This window comes from Myotis daubentonii, chromosome 3, assembly GCF_963259705.1.
Source record: "Myotis daubentonii chromosome 3, mMyoDau2.1, whole genome shotgun sequence".
Classification (NCBI taxonomy): Eukaryota; Metazoa; Chordata; class Mammalia; order Chiroptera; family Vespertilionidae; genus Myotis; species Myotis daubentonii.
The window spans coordinates 32473495-32491349 of NC_081842.1; the positions used below are offsets into that span (position 1 = coordinate 32473495).

Sequence of the window (17855 nt, forward strand, 5' to 3'; positions counted from 1 at the left end):
ATTTAAAATTACCTACTAAGTTTTGGGGCATGACAATAGTATTGTGGTTATATATTTCTAAGAGCTTATCTTTTATGTGGAGAAAAAGGAACCCTCATGCACTGCTGGTGGGAATGCAGACTGGTGCAGCCACTGTGGAAAACAATATCGAGTTTCCTCAAAAAATTAAAAATGGAACTCCTATTTGACCCAGGGATCCCTCTTCTAGGAATATATCCCAAGAAACCAGAAACACCAATCAGAAAGGATATATACATCCCTATGTTCATAGCAGCACAATTTACAATAGCTAAGATTTAGAAACAGCCTAAGTGCCCATCAACAGATGAGTGGATTAAAAAACATTGGCTCATCTACATAATGGAATACTATAGTGCTATAAAAAAGAAAGAACTCTTACCATTTGCAACAGCATGGATGGACCTGGAGAGCATTATGCTAAGCAAAATAAGCCAGCCAAAGAAAGATAAATATCACGATCTCCCTCATTTGTGGAAAAAAATGAACAACATAAACTGATGAACAAAAATAGATCCAGAGACAGAGAATCATCTAACAGGTCATCAAACCTCAGAGGGAAGGCAGGGGAGGTTGGAGTTGGGGTAAGAGATCAACCAAAGGACACATATGCATGCATGTAAGCCTAACCAATCGACACAGACATTAGGGGGCATGTGCTGGGGAGTGGGAGGCTGGGGAGAGGTCAATGGGGGAAAAGGAGACATATGTAATACAAAAAGAACTTTAAAAAAAGAGTTTATCTTTTAGAGATGCGTACTAAAATAATATTACAAAACAAATAATATGAGGCTTCAAAATAATATGAGAGGAGGAAATAGGTAAGGGTGCAGAAACAAGATTGGGCATGAGTAGGTAACTGTTAAATTGGGGTTTCATTATACTCTTCTGTCTCTACATTTTTAGTAATTTATTTTTTATTGTTGACAGTATTACAGCTGTACCTCATTTTTTCCCCTTACCCCACCCTATGCCCTCACCACACTATTGTCTGTGTCCATCAACTATTTATAGAACATATGTATATATGTTCTTTGGTTAATCTCTTCCTGTCCTTTTTTAAGTAACAGTTTTATTTAGATTTAACTCATATTCCATAAAATTCACCTTTTGAAGTATGTAAGTAATTTTGAGTATATTCAGAGCTGAACAACCATCACTACTAACTAATTTTAGGACATTAGCAGTCACTTCCCACTCCTCCTCTCTCCTCCAGCTCTAGCAACTACTAATCTACTTTCTGTCTCAATGGATTTGTCTATTTTGGACATTTCATATAAATGGCATCATATAACCCCAATTAATTCAATAAAAAAATATAAATGGGACTATATAATATGTGGTTTTTTGTGTCTGGCTTCTTTCACTAAGCGTAAGGTTCATCCATGTTATAGAATGTATCAGCACTTTCTTTTATTGTCAATAATATCCAATGTATGGATGTACTCCAATTTCATTTATTCATTTAGCAATTAATGGATATTTGGACTATTTTCAATTATTGGCTATTATGAATAATGCTACCTTAAGCATTTGTGTATAAGTTTTTGTGGCATATGTTCTCCTAAATATATACCTAAGGAGTGGACTTGTTGGGTCACATGGTAACTCTACATTTAACATTTTGAGGAACTGACAACTTGTCTCCCAAAGTGGCTATACAACTGTATATTCCCAGCAGCAATGTATGAGCATTCTAATATTCTTTCCACTTTTCCATAAGTTTAAAATTCTCCATGATAGGATTTTTTAAATTGTGCCATAAAAAATTTAATACATGCAAAGAATCTCATTATTACATTTAAAAAACAGGTTGCAGATAAATATGTGACATAATCTTAATTTTTAAAGTTACCTACTTAGCTATTCATAGAAAAAAATCACCAAGCCATATACAAAATGTATATTTTGTTATTGGGAATCATGAATTCTTTTTTGCTTTTTCTCCATTTTCCACATTTTCTGCAATGACCATATTATGTTGCTTTTATACTGAGAACTAGAAAAAGCTTTTAAAAAATTCTAAACAAACTTTTAACCATTCATCAGTCTTTTTTAAAAAACATAATCTTTTTTTAAAAATTTTTTTATTTCAGAGAGGAAGAGTAAGATAGAAACAAACCCGGACCTGTGCCCTGACTGGGAATTGAACCTTGACCTCCTGGTTCATATGTCAACACTCAACCACTGAGCCACACCGGTCGGGCAACAACTCATCAGTCTTTGTGCTCCCATTCACAATCTATATTTTCTGGGCCCTAGAGCCCCAGGGGTCATCCTGGTGGGGATTCCTAAGAAGATCAAATATATGCATTGCTTTCATGAAGCTTACTGCCTAGCAGCGAAGATACTCCACGATAGAAAGGTCTCAATGTCCTAAAGGAGTTGTGAGGTCAGTTCTGAGAGGGTTTATAAGTGGAAGGGATAACTTCTATCTGAGAGAAACCAGGGACAATTCTGTGGAAAAGGCGGCATATGAGTGTTTAGTGTTAGGGTAGTACGTTCAGAAAAGGAGAATAAGGTAGGGCCCCCCCTCTAAAGAGCATCCAGGGGAAGAAAGAAGTTGTCCCAGGTGGCAGGAGTGAAGGGATGGTCACTAAAACTGCAACATGTGGTGGGAGGCCTCGCCGTATGAATGAGCGCTGGTCTTGGCGTTTTGCTGAAGAGGCTTTTAGGAAGACTCTCATGGCTGAAGTGTAGGGACACCAGTCAGGAGAAGGCTGGTGGTATAAACCTAGGAACCAAGTCTTGTCATGACAGTAACTGCAGTGACGGTGGGGAGGAATGGAGACAATATCTATGAAAAAGGATTTTTAAGATTGGGGTGGAATAAAATGTGTTTTGAGAATTTCAAGGCACCCCCTTGAGACAACCAGAGATAACCTGGGCAAATGGAAAGTGAATAGAGAATCATCTTTCTCTAGAGGGAAGTAAGCTTCCAACCAGAATGAAAGAAGTTGCAAACAGAATTCATCCAAGATTTTCTATTTAAGTCCTCCCTCTCTCTCCACTAGGAACCTTATATTTATATGTGCAGAATAACATTTCATTCAAAAAATATCACCAGATTTTTCTGGGATTATCAGCACACTGCTAGTTCAGGCCCTGTTCTCAGAGAGCAACTTCCCCCGCAGAAATAGAAGACCCCATTTGACATCAAAGCATCTTTTGGGCACAAATTACCCCAAATTCTATCAGAAACACAGACTCCGAGATGAGCTATGCCCAGCGGGGCATGGCAGCCACGATTCAATCCCAGCAGCTCAAAGCTGTGTGGACTTTAGAACCACTATCACTGAGAGAAGGAATGGCATAGAACAAGAAGGGCACAGAAGGTTAACTGCAGGGTAGACACACAGAAAGAAGAAAGGGACAACCAGCAAGACTCAAAATGACAAGATTTCAAAGAGCCTTAAAGATAACGAGGAAAATGTGATATTTCCATGAAGGAAAAGCCCTGCATATTCTTTCATCAACAAAATATTCCATGACCTCCTAAGTAGATAATTATGCAAACAGCACACCATGACTTATATTAGCTTTTGTACTAAGATTACTCCAGTTAATAATAAATACCGAAAACAATTATGCAGATTTCTCTAATGTTCTGATAACTACCACTACCCCCTATTTTATTATGAGGCAATGTCAAGGCAAAGAAAACACCTGTTTAATAAAGCTAAAATACAACAAATACTTCTAATTTAAAACTGTTATGATGACTTAATTTTAAGATACTGTTATCAATTCCTGTATCTTTACTAAACTCTCATTTAACACCAAATTTAAGTGATCGTAGGTAATAAGTTAATAATGATTCAAGGTTTCTTTAAGCCCCAGGAGACCTCTGACCAGAATATTTTAAACTTTTAAACACTGGACTAATAGTGTATCACTCCCCCTATTCCAACCTCTCCAAACACAAACTCTGAAAAAGTACAGGCATAATAAAGCTGTTTCTATTTGAATAATAGTTAATTCATTAAAAGGAGAAAACGTTTAAGAAAAAAAAAGAAAAGAAAAATTAGGATGTTCTATTTAATGAATAATGCTGATATTGATACTGGTTTAGAAATGTGCTAATCTCCCAAAAGCTTCTGGCCTGAGCTCACCTTATATGTAATAAATGCTGATACTAGGTCAAAGGTTAACCCAGGCCATCAGAGAAACATACAAGGTCATATTGAAACAAAAAGGAAAAGATACTATTAAAAAGCTATAGAATCTTTTCCTCAGAATCACTTTCAATTAGGTGTAATCATTGGGATCAAATGTTGATAGAATCAAGTTTCTCATAAAATTCTATTTAATCATGGACTAGCATATTGGTATAGTGCTTTATAGCTTTCAAAGCATTGCTGTAAATAATTTGATTTCTTTAACCAGTGTATGAGGAAGACGAGCAATTGTGATCATTCCACAGCTAATAAGACATGAACACAGAACTCAGTGCTCAGTTCACTCCATTCAGTCACTCACTCATTCATGCATTTATTCATTAATTCAACTAACTGGGACTATGGACTCAAAGATGAGCAAGACCAAACTTCTGACCTATAGTGACCAGGCAAAAAGAAAACTGCACACCATTTATTACACAAGCATGAAAAGTATAGTGGGAAAGATGTATGCAAGTCTCCCAGAAGTCAATTCTGAAATCTAGAGATTTTTATTTTTATTGAATTTATTAGGGTGATATTGGTTAATAAAATTATAAAGGTTTCAGGTGTACAATTCTACAATACATCATTAGTATATAGTATTGTGTCCACTAACCCAAGTCAAGTCTCCTACCATCACCATTTATCACCCCCTTTACTTGCTTCAACCTCCCCCCACTCCTTAAATTCAAGGTTTTGATGGAGAAAGAAATAGCTACGCCCAGAAGGGAGTGAGGGGTTGGGGAGAAGACAAGCAGAGGTCATTTAATTCTACTCAAATAGAAAAGTGAGTGTGAGCCCTGGCAGAAACTTAAGAGTATGAAGTCAGCAATGACCAAGCTTGGCCTTGAATGCCTTATTCTTTGGGCCAAGCTAAGGACAGCCAAAGTGCTCAGATTCAGATATATGCTAACCTCCAAAAAGCTTTCTGGGTTGATCTCACCTCATATGAAGTAAAGCATACTGGTGGCAAATGTCATTTCTTTTCATACAGTGATGTCTCGAAGGAAGAGTGACTCAAGCCCTGGGTTTGAGTGAGTAGAACATTTTCTGTAGCTTATATGTATACACACATTTCATATACCCACTGAATAGTTTATATCCATAATATTTTATATAAGTATCCACACAGGTTACACAAAACATACATAGAAGCTATAAACATCACATGCAGAGACATATGAATAATATGTATGTCTAGATGACCCCTGGGACATGTTCAGATGGAGATGGGTTACGGAGAGCAGGTACCACACAGGACAACCATCTGTCTAAATGACAATTTAGACAGTCATTTCCCTGCAGAGGAGGAATTGAGGGAGGGTTGGACAAGATGAATTCCAAAGGTACCTTAAAGCTCCAAAGCTTATGTATTATGAGGTTACCTGCATAAAGCACTTTATTCTTGGATATAAAATTCCATGACCCATGGTGAAATTATTCCTCTGCCATTTTTTGTGTGATCAGACAGAAAATGTATTATTGATTTCTGATTCAACCACAGACAATGCGACTTAGAGAAAAGGGCTTTGAATGAGGAGTCAGGAAACCTAGATACTCTCCCCAAGCCACCTAAGAGGGAAGAGAGCGTGGGCTGTGTGACCTTGGGCGGCGACAGACTTCACTTCCCTGGGCTTCAGCTTCCCAAGTATTAGATGACAGGAGTGGCTTAAGTGTTCTACAATTTTCTTCCAGCTCTAAACCTTTGAATTCATCACCCTCCCCCAAAACGTAGTATATCTCCAGAGCTCTAAAAATCAGGACTAATTATAGTGTATTAAAATCATCTCTGTCCTAACCAAAGATCCTGTTTTATCGGACTTTTAAAAGCCATCCAAATCTTGCATAATTTAGATGATCAGTGCTATCACTGGTTGCTCTGGTTTAAGTTATGCACTGTTGCTATTTGGGGGAAATTTAGAAGGGATCCAGTCTGGGATCACTGACTGAGAACAATCAGCCCCCAAAATGAGAAGGAAAAAGGCCTCTTCAGACAGGATCCGCTTTTCATGCATTGAGCACAGGGTTTACAAAAAGAGCATTGATTGTGTACATTAAAGAGCCACCGAAACAGCAAGGGGCTGGTAAGGCTGCAGCAAATTCTCTTAGAAGCCACTGACCTTGGCTGCATTTCAGGGGTCAGGCATTCCCAGGAGGTTCTCAGCAGGCAGGCTTTACTGAGAGTTTAGGAACCAATGAGACCTCTCATCTAGGTGAGCCCACTTCTCCTAATTGGGGAAGACAGAGACAGGTGATCTGCCCTCTGATGTGTAGAGATATCCTATATGGCTTTCAGACCCACTCCTGGCATGCACACCTCACCCACAACAAAACTGGTCGCAGACCTCAGCCCTGAAACTGTCCCCCCATCTGCATTTACATCCCCCAGCCAGCTGTTCCCCAATCTCCTGGGCTAGCCAGGGCCCTCCCTCTTTCCACACCTCCTGCAAGCAGAAATGCAGTGGCAGAGCACTAAGCCCAAGCCACAAAGAGCAATTTCAGTGCATCCTGTGAAGATATCTTTTCAAAATACAGCTCTCTGGAGTGCAGGTTTCCCATGTGTGAATCGCACTCCAGGCCAGCCGGTGAGCCCTCAAGGTTGCTCATAAGCCTGCAGGCTCTGTGCTCAGTATCTCCGAAAAACCTTCCCCAGGAAAAACCAGGAGAGACACCTCCCGCCAAGCAGGACTTAAAATCACATCAGGGCGCTTTCCATTAGAGGAGCTACGCCCGAGATTCCCGGCTCAGGGTAATCGAAAGCCTGGCCCATTGTTCAGACGCCTTCCCTGGCCTTTGCCACCTTCCCCTCCCTGAAGTCTGGACCATCCATTCACCTGATTAACCAGCTGGCAGCAACTCCCAGCGCAGAAAGTAGGGCAAATGCACAATCTGTAAAGCAGGAAGCCACAGACTCAGCCAAAGCACCCACCCTGTTACCAACCCCCACCCCGCTCTGCATGTGGCATTTCGGCGCCAGGGAAATAGACAGCTTACTGTAACAACGCATGAATGAGCTTTTGCTACCCAACTATCAAAAAAGCCAGTTACAAATGGCATCTCTGTTCCTTCTCAACCCCTTGACTGCCTTGCAGAAACCTCTTGGATGCCAGGATTAAGGAGAGGGGGAGGAGGAGTTAAAAAGAGGGGGGTAGGTGGGGAGAGAGGATTAATGAGACTAACGAAAAAGCGACACTTTGACCATAAAGGCAGCTCTTTAGCCGTCGAGAAGGAGGCAATGTCGGGAGAAGTACTGAGGATTCAGGACTATAACCCCAAGATTTAGCATCCATCTAACAATGTATTCCCTCCGGAGGGCGTGTGAACTCGCAAGCTTCACCCATCCTCCTGCGTGTTCCTGTGTTGACAGCCACCATCAATTCGGTCTCACCGACCCTCCATGCGTCATGTACATGCAGGTGTGTGTGTTTTAATTTATTTTATTTTTGGTTCCGGAGAGGAAGAAGCCGCCTTTAAATTGGCGACCAATCCTCCTCAGACCCCCGCTGCTGTCGCCACCCCCCACCCCTCACCCTCTTCCCAGGAGGCAACATCTAATTAAAATGGCAAGAAAGCTCTGCCCCCTTCCCCGAAGGAGTGCATTGGGATTGGGGAATGGGGGTGGGGAGGCGTCGAGGCTGCGCTCAGATTCCTGGTATTCCGGTCTCAAAACAACAGCAAAATGGATTCTATATGGGTGATGTCTTAGTCAATACAATGAAACGGTGTCTGAGGCTCTTCACGTAAAGGTAAACGCAGGCCTTCAGTGGGGCTGGGGGCTGGGAAGTGCTCCACAAAGGACTGGACACAGACACAGGGAAACCACACACACACACACACACACACACACACACACACACACTCCCGGGAGTTCCGGTCTGATGGGGGGAAAGCAGAGAACACATCCCTTCCACCTGCTTAAGTTCAGCCATGAAAACTGAAATGTCACAGCCGCGAAGTCAGAAAGCACAGGCAGAGTTAGAACCATAAATAAGGGTGAGTGGCCGGCCGGTCTGTAAGACAGCGCTGAGGAGGAGTCCGGGCTCGGAAGGCAGGAAGGGGGAAGGGGAGGCAGTTGCCACCCACAAGACCAGCATAGCAATAGCTGCCCCCCTGGAGAGGCAGGTTCGCTCCGTGGGTCCGCCAGGCCCCCAACGGCATCTCGCTGGGAGCTGGAAAACGTGGGGGCCAGTGCCTTTATTCACTGTTGTTATCCTTTTTGCAGAAAGAGACAGTCAGGTCTCCGCGCCGTGGCACGAGACGACTGCCCAGGGCTTGTGTATGCACACACACACACACACACACACACACACGCACACACACGCGCGAGCCTTTTATTTGAACGCGCTCACACCGCTCTGAGATGAACCTGGCATAAGCTCCCCGCGCTCCCAGCGGGTTCTGGACCACAACCAAAGGAGTGCACGTACCGCACAGCCCCTGCCAGGGGGACTTAGCCGGGAGCACCGCAAATGCTCCCAAATCCAAAGGAGACTCGAGGTTCCCTCCGTCTCGTATTTGCCCGCCTCTGCCCACCAAGCCCAGTCCCAATTCACGCACCGAGCCCATTCACCCTGACCCAAATCACGGGAAAATCAGAAAACCTGTTCTGCTCACCCTCAGCGCCGAGAGATCGATTTCATCCAGGCTGCGAGCCGGGGAGTCGCTCGCCATGTCGACTTCTTCGCCGGAGAAATGGACCAAAACCACCCCGAAGGTTCTGCCTTGGAAATGCCACCTTGGTCTATTTCACTCGCGTCTTCATGCGGGTGTCGCGCCAAAGGCCCCAGGGCCCAGCCCCCCCGCCCACACGGGATCCACAGCGCCGGATCCCGCTCCTCCGCGCGCCTCTCCGCCGGGTCCGCGAGCCCAACCTGCGTGGATCTCCAAGTCGGGAGCCGCGATGCGTGTGGGCTGCGCGCCCCGATCAGCTAAGGGCGCTCGGGCTGCGTGGGTGTATTTAAATGGGCCATGCTTCTTCGCTTGTGCGTGGATGGCGGCTGCATTGGCTGTTATAATGAGACACATCAACTCCTCCACTCAGCTGGGGGTGGGGGTGGAGAACCACACAGAGCTGTCTATCACCGCTTCCTGGGAGGAGTAAAGGCGGGGGGGGGGGGGGGAGGTGGAGGAGGCGTGGTCTCCGACTCGGGAGAGGCCACGCTTCCTGACCGGGTCCCTCTGCACCAGCGTGGATGGGGGAGGGGAAGGCACCCTTCCGCCGGCGTTTGCGGGCTAATCCGGCTGCATCCGAAGAGCTGTTTCTGAGCCCTACGCGGTTTATCGCAGGGGAAGCGGGGCTATTTGGATGCACATATTTGTGTGTGTCCAAGCCGTGCGCTACAGAAATACGGCCATTCAATCGCCTCTGGGCGGTTTCTCGGAAGGGTTCAAATGCTCCAGCACTGAAAAAAAAATGCCGGGGGGCAAAAAGCGACGCCCTTCCCTCCCCCATTAATTATTGGTGGGGAGTAACGCAGGCTGCTGCAACCGGTGCATATAAGGACTTGCATGCGGGGAAGGGGATCCGCCTCCGGCCGCGCGGGGCGGCGGGGAGAAGCGCACTCGCACAGTTCGCCCAGCCTCGCGTCTGGGCAATTCGCCCCGGCCGCCGGGTCTGGCCTGCCGGCGGTCCCCGGGATCCCGGGTGGCTGGCCACTCGCCGCTTCGGGGCTGGGAAGGTTTGCCAGAAGCAGGAAAGCTAGGGATCTGAGCTTCCTTTTGGCATCGCCACACCCAGAACCTGCCGGTGCCGCAATTCCCGACGGAAACGACCGAATAGAAGCGAGAAGCTTGTTCTCTGAGTGCCATAGCGTGAATGCTTCTGGTAACGCCAAAGGCAGCACTGGGTAAGGCAGGACGCGCCGCCTGAGGACCCTGCATTGCCCTTTCGGCCAGCGTTCCCGCGGCCGACCTGCCCAGATGGATGGAGAAACTTTGGCTGGCGGGTAAGATGTAACCAGCGAGATGGACAGCCAGAGAGGGATTTCACTCCGCCCGCCTTTGCATTGAAAGGCTGAATGTTTACAGTGGTAAAGATAACACTCTGTGATTACGGGGGTGAAGTCACTTCCCCCGGTCGCCCCGCACGGCTCTTCCTCTCCAGCCGCGGCCGCTGGAAATACATAGGAAGAAACGGTACAATTGAACTTCCCCCAAATACAGCAGCAGCTTCGGAAGCATTCTCTGCACCTCTGTTGAGAGAATTTACCCCTGACCAAAAGCACTGAGGGTTTTCCAATCGTGCAGAGTGAATATTAGCTTCAGAATAAGGCTTGTGAATGAATGAATGAATGAATGAATGAGTAAATGAGTGAATGCCAGTGCAGTTTGTTCATCACGCCTGCAGACATTAGAAGACTTTTAAACAGCGTTCTGTATGCGCTGTGCTGTTTTTGTTAATATTATTGTGTTTATTGACATGCATTGTGGAGCATGAAACTTGAAAATTTTTCCAACATCTCAATGGCTGCAAGAGTTTAGGAAATTTTGCCATTCAAACATCAAACGTTTAAAAGTGTTATATGCAAAACGCTTCATTTGATTTCTCATTTTTTAATAAAATCACCTAGCTCGAGGTAATAAGTGGTGTGCAGTAAGCCACCAAGTAATGTCGAAATGGCATAAAAACCTCTCATTTCCTGTCAGTGTCCTTATTTTTTCCTCTTTGTGTCCCTTTTTTTGCCTTTAAACTAGATGACAAGTTCATGTATTGGCTCAGTGTTGAAAGAAAATTACTAATTTAAGATCCAGCATTGAGCCCTATGAACAGAATTATTTCTAAAACTCCAAATATTTAAAACTAGATAAACATTTTTTTCCCCCATGGAGAACCTGCATTTTAGACCTCAGGCTTTATTTGAAACATCACAAATGGATCTTTCCTTCAGGTGTTACATAAACAGCGAGCTGTTTCAGGCCAGGAGGATGCCGTGATACTGGCACTAAATTCTCCCCTTGGATTTAGAATTACCTTAGAAACTATATGTGCAGTATGTGAAGGGTAATACATGGTAGGACGGTGAGAGAGTCTGTTGAAGGCAGGGGTGCTGGCTGTAGGAAATACCATAAAAGGAGAGGTTACAATAGCCAATGCACCTCCAATTGATAAGGGAAGGAAGAAATGCTAAGCAGTTTGTGCTGAGGTGAAGTGGTGACTGGACTGGGGAAGAAAGCAGAGTTCAGATCAGGTAGAGCTTCGAATGCCTCTTTAAGGCACTTGAACTTTATTCTTTAGGTCAAGTGTGTATCAAATTTCAGCTATTTCAGTAAAAACTCCTAAGTTTTATGGGGTTTTTTGGGCCATGTCTTTGTACCTCCTGTACTGTTAACATTTACTTAATTTTTCCCTTAAATCAACACTTCTTTTTTTACATTTAATTTAAAAGAAAACATAAGAGACTACTGAATATGGAAAGCTAGCAACACTTGCTAAAAAATAGAAGGAAGCCATTAAAATAAATAAAATGGGAAAATAAAGCAACATTAAATTCTAGCTAGCTATCACTGCCTGCCACGGGCTTCTATCCTGAGGCCTGCTCTTGGTTTCAGAACTTGACCAAAGTGAGATTTTTCTTCTTGATGTATTCTGAAGGATTGAAACAATTGATATCATTTATGTGCAGTTTGAAGGCCCACAGAACAATACGATAGTCTGTTTATATCTGTCTAAATATGTAGTTAACTATAAAAAGCATGGACACAGGCAGGAAGGATACAGATCAACTTCAGGATACTGAGAAAGGAAGAAGAAAAATTGAATGGGAAGACACAAAGGAGGCTCCAACAATGATGTCTAGTTTATTTTTTTAAAAGACCTCAGGTAAATATTACTAAATATTTGGAGTTGTTAAATCTTTACCCTAATGGCTTTGCATTATATTGTTTTCTGTATCTTTTGGTATATTTGAAAATTTTTTTAATATTTTACAAATATTTATATAAAAAGAAAGAGAGCCTGGCCGATGTGGCTCAGTCGGTGAAAGTGGACCTATGAACCAGGAGGTCTCTGTTCTATTCCCGGTCAGGGCATATGCCCAGGTTGCAGGCTCAATCCCCAGTAGGAGGCATGTAGGAGGCAGCCAATCAATGATTCTCTCTCATCATTGATGTTTCTATCTCTCCCTCTCCCTCCCTCTCTGAAATCAATAAAAGCATGTGTTTTTAAAAAAGAAAGAGAATTCCTAATAGGTTATGTTCTCTATATTAAGTTCAATGTTATTTAATGTCAAATCCATGCTCCAACTAAAATAAACACTGTGGAAATCAGTAACATTGCTTGTGGAGCTTCTAAAAGCACATTCTATACATCTGTCACCACAAAACCCTAAATATAACACAAAATGTATTTTTTAAAATTCATTAGCATTCTAGAAGACAAAAAGACAGCATCAGTGGTCCATCAATTTAGAGACTTCCTAGATTATATAAAGCAGGCAGGATTGGATCACCAGTAGAACCACAACACTATATAAGGTGGGACCAGAGTGAGAGTTAAGGCAAATTCAAGTTCAAAAGCAATGGCCATAAGGAGCAAGCACTTTCAACATGGTGAGTAACTAAAGAATGACATTCATTCATTCATTCAACAAATATTCACATTTACTCTGTGCAAGACACAATTCAAGGTCCTGGAGGTTTGCCTTCATCAAGGCAAATAATAACCTTGTAAATAATCAATAAATAAGCTTGTTCTAGAATCTAGATGGTGATAAGTGATATGCAGGAAATTAAGCAGGATAATGAGAATCAGCAGGTGGATGTGTTCACCTCCAGCACTGACACCCACTCTCTGTGAATATGGGTGCTTGGTCCAAGGAGACAGTATAACCCTATGGAGCTGCTCACCAATTGCCAGGAAAAATGGGGTGAAACTCAAACTTGCAGAAGATACACTACTTGCATCCCCTTCCCTGCACCATGTGCTGTCTCTCCCCTTCCCACCACAATCAGCAAAACAAGCCTCAGAATTAGAATAATCGGCACAGCAGATAGGCAAATGAGGCTTCCAAACACTAAATGAGCAGACAACCAAGAATCGCCAGTCATTTGTGGGAATCTATTACTATGAAAGAGAGGCACTAAGTTTAATCAAGAAATAACTCAGTTACTTTTAGCAGAGCAAGAAGAAGCTTTATACTCTATATATTATTTCTATCATCAGAGGGATAACATGGGATATTATATTCATAAAACAATTAGGTCATGAAAACAAACTCGTAAGAGGATTATATAAGAATATATTCATTAAATTTTTAAATGAATAGATTAAAACAATAATAGGTATTACTATGCTTCACTCTCCTATGCATCCTATGCATTCATATACTGACATATTTAACATTTATACCAAATAGGCAATATTATTAGTATATTCATTGTACAGATGAGTAAACTGAAGAATACAAAGGTTCATTAACTTACTCAAAGAAACATTAATAAATGGCTAAACCAACCTTTGAACTCAGGCTCTTAATCAACATGCTACTCTGACTCAAGATGACCTGGAAGGTGAATTAGTAAGCTAGAATATTGGGTTCAGTTCTCTCCTGGATTGCAGAAGAAAGAATTAAAGCAATGACAAAAAAAATGTAAGTAATATGGAGAATAAATCCAGAAGTTCTGATGTTCATCGAATAGGAAATCTAGAGAATGGATGGAAGGAAATAGTCAAAGAAATTACAGAAAATGTTCTAGTCTCCTTAGGCGAAAGCTCCTATTCAGTGCATAAGTAAAAAATACATTTGAACACATCCTGAGGGAATTTCAGAGCATCAAGCCATCAAGGATAAAAAAGGAAATTCTTACCAGGTCACCTACTTCTCATGAGCAACAATGGGTGCTAGTAGATGATGGAGCAGAGTTTTCTAAGGAAATTGCTTTAACTTAGGATTCTCTACCCAACTAAACTAACTTTTAAGAGCAAGTACAAAATAATGACATATTTTCACACACATAAGGATTTAAATGGTTGATCATTTCTTAATTATTGGAAAATGTATTCCACCAAAGAAAAAACTGAATAAAAAAAGAAAACTTATGGTATAAGAGATAATAGTAAACAACAGCAGCACATTCTGTTACCCACTCAAATTCATTCTCTTCCTTCCTGACTGACAAAACTCTGATTTTGAGAACTTATCCTCCAGGTGTTTAAAGAACATGAGCTCTCCCAAACTCCAGAGGGAGTGAATGGTAACTGGTCTAAACTCATCAGAGTAATGCTATCCTCTCTCCTAATGACTGGTTTACACATAGGCATATCACACAACACTGACTAAAGAGAAGTGAAGAGAAGGCTGATGGGCGTTATAAGAATGGTTTTCTGCCTTGAAAACTGAAAAAAAAGAAAAGGAAATAAATAGAAGAGAAGAGGACCAGGAAAAGCTTCTTGCCTGTGGTATCCAAGATGGCTCCCAATGAGCCTCAGCTCCTGGTATTTACATCCTCATGTAGATCCTCCAACACAGAGGACTTCCAAATAGGGTTAAGCTTGTTCTCTTGGTTCACTTATTCTAAGCAGGGGTCCCAGCCTCAGCATTATAGGCATTTGGGGCCTTAGAATTCATGTTGTAGGGCATTGTCCTGTTCAATGCAGATGTTTAGCAGCATCCCTGGTCCCTACCCACTAGATGCCCAGTTGTGACAATCAAAAAATACCTTCAGACATTGCCAAATCTGATTTTGGGAGAGCAAAATCACCCCCAGTTGAGAGCCTAGTCACCAGGTCCTAAGGACATTCATGCATCTTGCCAGCCATGTGATGGAGTTGCCTTGAAGTGGATCCTCCAGGACAGTCAAGCTTTTCCTGGCTCTAACTATAACCTTATGAGAAATCCTGAGCTAGAACCACCCAACCAAGCTACTTCCAGATCCCTGACTCACCGAAGCCATGATAGGTAATAAATTTTATTATTACATGCCACTTGATGTAGTATGCAGTAATAGATAACTAATACACTGTGTTCAGACAGGGTTGTGTGCACATATAATAGCTGGAGCTATTGAGCCATCCTCCTATCAGGTCAGGATGAGCTTGAGAAAGAAAGCAGAACTTGAAAAGCATTTGGATCCTTAATGACATCATTGAGCACTAAATTAATCTAAGAATGACCTGAACTTTTTTTTATGTGACATAAGTTTTTCTCATTCTGTTTAAGCCACCTTTGCTACTAATACTTCCTGTTCCAGAAAATATAATTAAAATTTTTAATGAAGTCTTTACCATTGCTGACTCATAAAGTAAAAAGATATAAAGACAACCTAAAACTTAAATGATCTTATCATGAGGGTAAAGGGAAAGGACGGGGAGAAAATGTCTTGTCTTATTTGGAGATGTATATAGATACTATCTCTAAACACATACAGAAAAATGGAAGTCAATTATGCATGATAGATATGTAAGGATCATCATATAGGTCAATATAAATTAGATGTTTACAATTACAAATACTTGAGTAGAAAAACAGAAGAATAACTTGAGTTCAATAAAATAGAGAACAAATAATAACTAGAATGTGTAGTATAAAAGACATGTTTTCATTCATTTAGCTTTTGTACATTGTGATTGGTAAACTAAGGCCTTCCCCCTGCCTCAAAGATGTCCATGTTCTTATCCCCAGAACCTGTGAATATGTTCCCTGATTAAAAGACAGAAGCTCTCGGTGTGTAAAAGCAAAGCAGAACAACCCCAGTAAACTAAGAATACATGTGTTTTTCAAATCTGCCATAGGAAACTGACAAATTTGAAATGGCCGCAAGGTAAAGTTTGATAATTTCCAAAAGGTAGCACTCATAGATACCACATTCTCAATCCACATTACTAGGAGAGCTCAACATTCATGTCACAGATTTATTTAAATATGTAATTCACAATTCCTGGACCTTCTTCACTAGTATGACCTTTGTCTCTTACTGCACTTAAATGTACTCCCAGGGACCCAACCAGAAATTTATTATTATCTTAAACATCTCTGCCTTAGAAAGTAAAACTCCCATTTCCCATTGTCCAATTACCTCCCTAGCCCCCTAACTTCCTTGTAGCCTTTGCTAACATTACCACTGGTTTCAGACTCACAGAGACCCCATTTATGTCCATTGTTAGCATTCATAATTCTTTTCCAATTTATTTTCCCTCTTACTCTTTCTTCCTTCCCTTTCCATGCTGGATCTCAAAGTGTTTAGGAGCCTGAAATGTAATATACTGTATTCCATGCAGTATGATCTGCGTTGAAGAGTGTGGTCCCTGGAGTCGAACTGCCTGAGATCAAATCCTGAAAGAGAAAAAGAAAAATAACACTTGTTTTATAGTTCTCATATCTTGTTTTAGATAGATACATAGATAGATGATAGATAGATAGATATATTTGTTTAACTTAGTTATCCTCGGAAATAATGCCAAGTGACTACATCTCTTGTATAAAATGGGTTCATAGCAGTTTTCCTAATTATCTAGCACCTTTTAAGCCCAAAGACAAGCACAACAGTTTATTGTAAACTAGAGGCCCGCTGCACAAAGATTCATGCAAGAATGGGCCTTCCTTCCCTTGGCTGCTGGCACCACCTTCGCTCTGGCTGGAGCCGCCTTTCTGCCTTTCTGCCTTCCCACACTGCCCAGAGGCCCAGAGCAGCTGGGGCAGTGCTGATGGCCTGCATCATCACCATGGAGACAACACAAGCATCTGTGTATGCAAATTAACCCACCATCTTTGTTGGGTTAATTTGCATACTCACTCTTGATTGGCTGGTGGGTGTCGCAAAGGTACGGTCATTTTGCATCTTTCTATTTTATTAGTGTAGATGCCAATGTTATACTTTCCCCAAATACAGAAAATTATTTTAACCAAAAATTTTGGCACACTCTTTCAAAACAGCATTTTCTGTTTTCATTCTTTGAGAAATTCCTAACAATGAATATGTACAGAAATTTTAATATGCAACTGTAATCCTTCAATGTTGATTGTAAAAGTTTAATTATTTATAATTACTTTTGGAAGTTGCTTGATCTCCTTAAATCCTAATGCAGTTTTAAGCTTAATTATATTCTAGATGAATAATGGAGTTTTCAACTTGCTTTTCCCTCAATATTTTTAGAATCCAACCTAGTGTTTGCAACAGTAAGCATTCCATATATGTCTGGTCAATGATGAAACATACTGTAATAGAAATGGTAAGAGGGCATCTATTCTGACCACAAATGTCTGTCTAGACCAGTGATGACGAACCTTTTGAGCTCGGCTTGTCAGCATTTTGAAAAACCCTAACTTAACTTTGGTGCTGTGTCACATATAGAAATTTTTTGATATTTGCAACAATAGTAAAACAAAGACTTATATTTTTTATATTTGTTTTATATATTTAAATGCCATTTAACAAAGAAAAATCAACCAAAAAAATGAGTTCGAGTGTCACCTCTGACACGCGTGCCATAGGTTCGCCATCACTGGTCTAGACCATGTCAAAAGCCTGTGGTGCTTTGCTCCCTGCTGGCTGTCTCAATTAGTTTTACTTTTCCTACATAACTTTTCTATAGAACTATATCCTGTTTATTTCCCATTCTAGGCTCCCCCTACCACACCATACATAAAATAGTTCTCAGTTTTTTATTTCAGAACTGGGAGAGGGAAGAAATAGCCCAGACATGGGAGAAGGGAAAAGTAGCCCAGTTGGATATTTACATAA

General features: G+C 41.7%; 1 protein-coding gene across 9 annotated transcripts in view; it reads right to left on the reverse strand.

Moving 5' to 3' along the window:
• TNIK (TRAF2 and NCK interacting kinase) overlaps positions 1-9234 on the reverse strand; it is a 347969-nt gene extending 338735 nt beyond the window's left edge. For 6 of the 9 annotated variants that reach the window (XM_059687034.1, XM_059687032.1, XM_059687028.1 and 3 more), the window contains exon 1: positions 8793-9233. In XM_059687034.1, coding sequence (XP_059543017.1) covers positions 8793-8849 — 57 coding nt within the window. In that variant the 5' untranslated portion in view covers positions 8850-9233. Of the gene's footprint in view, positions 1-8792 lie in introns of all 9 variants that reach the window. The other 3 variants (XM_059687029.1, XM_059687031.1, XM_059687025.1) reach the window with 1 other exon arrangement.
• Between the last annotated feature and the right edge of the window lie 8621 nt (positions 9235-17855).